General features: G+C 35.2%; 1 protein-coding gene across 1 annotated transcript; it reads left to right on the top strand.

Annotated features, from left to right (window-relative positions):
- The first annotated feature begins 688 nt into the window (after positions 1–688).
- LOC104600069 (large ribosomal subunit protein eL30) lies at positions 689–3,367 on the top strand. The gene is made up of 6 exons (XM_010262884.2): positions 689–823; positions 952–1,014; positions 1,115–1,220; positions 1,356–1,457; positions 2,941–3,009; positions 3,101–3,367. Exons 2-6 carry the CDS (start codon positions 994–996, stop codon positions 3,139–3,141), a joined length of 339 nt encoding a protein of 112 aa, XP_010261186.1. The 5' UTR covers positions 689–823; positions 952–993; the 3' UTR covers positions 3,142–3,367.
- The last annotated feature ends 1,239 nt before the right edge of the window (positions 3,368–4,606 follow it).

The following is a 4,606-nucleotide window of genomic DNA, read 5'->3' as shown; positions in this document are numbered from 1 at the left end:
ATACTGAAAGTACCGGTTCAGCTTCAATTAACCAATATAGAAAACCGACGGTTAACCAAACCAACCGGTATATATTATATATATATATATTATTTATATTATATTTTTTATATATTACAAATTAGTAAATATGCATTATATATAAACTAACGAACCAAACAGATTAATTAATTGGCTTTGATCGATTCCGATTACCGGTTTTCCAAAAACCGAAAATACCGATTTGGTTCCAAAAAATGGCCCAACTGAACCGTTGGCACCCCTAGCGTTGGAAATGAGCCGAGCTTTTCACGACGACTCGGTTTCAGCTGAGCTCGAGCCCATTTTAGTGGCTTCATTAATAAACGAGCCAAGCTCGAGCTTACTAGAGCTCGCGAACCGACTCCAATATATATATATAATATAATAAAAACATTATAATTATTAATGATTATAATTCTTAAATTTTAAATATAAAATAAAAATTTATATAAAATTTTTATTTTTATAATATATTTATAAAATATATAATAAATATTTTTATAAAATATAAAACTAACCTTTAACTCGAGCTCCAGGTTATGGTTCGAACCGAACTCGAGACTAGCACTATTCGACTCGGCTCGGCTCGAATTGACCCCGTAGCGCCTACTCTCTACTGAATGAATGTACAATTGACAAAGGGTCTTTGCTCACGTGAACTGCACGTGAGATCATGTGCACAAAAACCCTAAAATGTTCTATTCCCATCTCTCGGCCTCTCGCCCTCTCGCCCCCCATCCTCAACGAAACCGCGCAGCATTGCAACTCATTAGGGTTTCCTGGAAAAACACCGTAATACAAGGTAAGGTCACTCTTTTCTAACTCTCGATCTTTTCCCACTATCTCTCTCTCTAAGAAGTCTTAATCTTTGATTCGTTTTACTCACCACGAGAAGCTAAAAATTAGCACTTTTCTTTTCATCCTCTGAAGAAACACCTGGGGAGGGCTTTGGGGTCTTTGTAAGTAGCAACAATGGTGGCGGTGAAGAAGACGGTATGTACCTCTTCATCCAATGTTTATTTTTATTAGTTTAGGCTTACTGTCAAGATCTGTGGTTTTCTTGGCTAAATCTTTTTTTGCAATGATTTTACAGAAGAAAACTCATGAGAGTATCAACAACAGGCTCGCTCTCGTGATGAAGAGCGGGAAGTACACCCTTGGTTACAAAACGGTCCTTCGAACCCTGAGAAGTTCGAAAGGTGGATCCTAATTTCCCTGCTTCGTTATTCTAATGTTGTTTTATTGGCCTTAATACGATGGAAAAGTTAATTCATGGTTAGGTTCCTTTTCGGTTTCTTTATTAAGATCTGGGTCATTTTTTTTGGTATTTGCAGCAAAACTGATTATTATTTCAAACAATTGCCCGCCTCTGCGGAAATCCGAGATTGAGTACTATGCAATGCTTGCAAAGGTTGGCGTCCATCATTTTAACGGAAGTAAGTGGTCTAGCTTGCTGTGTTGAATCTGAATGAATGCCAATATGCCATTGAGTTATTGTTTGTTCTTCCATTTCAATATCTTAAGTTTTTGTTTAATTTATTTTTAATATGCCGTTTTGTTATTTTGTTTTTATTTCTTCCTACTCCAACCTTTTCTTGATTTACACTGGAGGGGTGGTCCACTATTCCCTGTATCATCAGTGTATAATGCTTGAGAATTCATTTTCCGTTATCTGCTGTTTTTTTTCCTCTGGATTGCTATTACTGAGATAGGCTTCATTGAATTTAATATCAAATAATAATTTACACATGTTTCACAACTAAACATTTTTTTGATGAATGCACTTATGCACATGGTACACTTATTAAATGACTCAATGCTTGGCACATTTGAAGTGACCTTGGAAGCCATCAATGAAAAAGAGTAAGCTTAAAAGTTCTAATTACTCATTACCTTACCCAAAGTATATTCCAATTATCATTGGACCATTCGTTTCACATGTTCGCAGTTGGTACATGGTTATGTGGAAGTCATGTCAGATGGCTTCATTTCTTTTTAGGTTTTCTTAGCGTTTTAATGTATTTGTTTGCTATAAAATGGAATTGTTATTAGAAATTTATAAAAGTAGAAATTGCAAAATTCCACTCGACTCCCATTCTCCCTTTTCATCTTATAACACGATGGCTTAGCAGAAAGATGCTAAGTTTTGAACTTTACCAGATAGCACTAGATTCAAGCTACATGTCTTCACCATTATACTTGATCCAAATGTGCTTCCCAAATAGTTTTGATAATTGATAATTAATAATTATAAAAAAAATAATTTTGATAATTAATCATTGTGAAGGCTCTATCAAAATAAAATGACTAGTCATTTTGAACACCCTCACCAAAAGAAAGATTAAATAATAAAATAGAAAAAAAAACCATAAAAAAACCTGGCATTGGGGCATTAACTTGGCATAGTTCCAGTGGAATTGCTATATATGTAAACGGTTCTTCTCGGTTCATCTACTACCTTACAAATACAAGGAATACCAACCTTCTGTAATGAAGATGAACATAAAATCATAATGATTTGTTATACATGTTTGGCAATGATCCAGAAGGAGCCTGCTAATTGCACTTACCGAGGGCACAGTGCCTTGGTACTTGAGGTCTGACTTGTCTCGTTTGTCTGGCTTGGTCCAGTTCCTCCAGATGGGTTTCTTATGGTGCGATGTAATTTTGTCAGACTGCTGAAGCCATTCCATACTGAATTCTTTGATGTTTGTCGACTGAGATAGGGTACCTATTGTTGTAATAAACACAGTTCCATAATATCTCTTTTTCTCTTGTAAAATATTAAAGAGAGGTATATTATTGTTAAACATGCACTTCCTGAATAATTGAATAAGTTAAAATTAAAACAAAAGTGGGAGGGTTCCTTAGTTTAAAATGACCAACATCATCTAACCTATTTTTGTTAATGTTTTCTAGACAATGTTGACTTGGGCACAGCATGTGGAAAATATTACCGTGTATCATCCCTTAGCATTATTGACCCAGGTGCGAAAAATTTACTTATATCGAGCTACAATTTACTATGTAATTCATCCTGAAGCTGAGAAATTTATTTTTCGTTGTGTATTAATTGCAGGTGATTCTGATATCATTAAAACACTGCCTGGCGAGCAGTGAAGAGAGATGGTTATGGTTGCTGTTCTTTTGATATCCAACCGAGTAGGATATATTTGTTTAGAGTACTTTTGAGTCATAATTTTTGTTGTTGATGTGCGGTCTCCCTCCCATGTTCGGAAATTATTTACTTTAATTAATGAGTATGGCAAGATTGAGTATCACTAGTTCTAACTAGTGGTTTTGGAAATATATCTTAAGCTGCCTTGCGCTATGTGAAGGCACTAAAGTAGTCTTGTATTTCAGAATAGTTATGGACTTGGTTTTGGCTGCCAACGTTAGCGGAAGTTAAAACGTCTGAATTGGCTGGCGGTAAGATGACGAGGCAAAAACTTCTTGGCTGGGTGCCTGCTGGTAGTGGTATTTGTGAGCCCTGGCTTGTTTGATACTATGACAGGATTAAGCTAGTTGGGTTGAAAAAATAGCCTCTGCCAACCCGACAAAACAATTGGAATCGGAATAGCCCATTCCGATTCTGATTCCGATTTCAGATCCTTATTCCCACGAACCAATTGGGGCTCAATATATAGTTCAAAACCTAATGCTTGTAATAAGGCAAGTTTAGTTCCGATCACAGTTCTACCAAGGCCAGTTTCGAGTAGGGTAAACCCCCTAGGCACTAAACCAGTCTAGGCGGGGTTAGTTTCAAGAATTTGAAACTAGACCTTACTTGGTAGTAGTTTTGTTTTATTTTTTGTTTCTTTTTTATATCCTGGTTCAGAGGGGCCTGTTTAAGGTCCATCCACCCCTTGAACCTGTCAAAACCCTGATACACCCTCTGTATGGGCGTATTGAGAGCTTTTTGATATGAAATGTATTGGTCATTACGGGCAGATACGTATTGATACTTTGAACCCTGGGCGTATTAGGAGCTTTTACCCTTTGCTTTATAATTTTTTCCTTTATCCATCTTGGATATACATTTCTACCACTCATTTTTGTCCATGTTTCTTGAACGCCCAACACTTTGCTCCATATAGCATAGTTGGTTTCAACTAAAATTCCCGATCCTAATTGCAAACCAGTGTATGTTCCTGTTATTAATAAATTTACTTATCATATTTCTATTTTATTCCTATTTATTTTAAAACCACTTGCTTTAATGTATAACTAGACAATTACCCTGTACTAAGTACGGTGCTAGCTAGTATTTTGATGTTTTTTATTAATATATTTTGATAAAGTTTGTTTGACACACCGTATAGGATGCAATTTTGTTTAAAATTTATTATTTATTTAGAGTATCTAATTTAAGTGTGTTATTTAATGTTTAATTTGTAATTGATAATCTATTTCAGACCAAAAAAATGGAACTTATACCTTTCAGAGTTTTTTTTATTCAAATTAAAGAAACAATAAATTAGAAAGATTATGGGCCTACATATTTTGTGGTGGATACTTTTTCTATATAAGTAGTCGTGTTTAGGGCCATTGATTTGATCTATTTTGTTTGAGAACCGTACTTAGT

The sequence above is a fragment of the Nelumbo nucifera genome, chromosome 5 (genome assembly GCF_055504915.1).
Source record: "Nelumbo nucifera cultivar China Antique chromosome 5, China Antique-T2T, whole genome shotgun sequence".
Lineage (NCBI taxonomy): Eukaryota > Viridiplantae > Streptophyta > Magnoliopsida > Proteales > Nelumbonaceae > Nelumbo > Nelumbo nucifera.
Note: the sequence above shows the minus strand (reverse complement) of the source record. Positions and strands in the feature narration are given on the sequence as shown.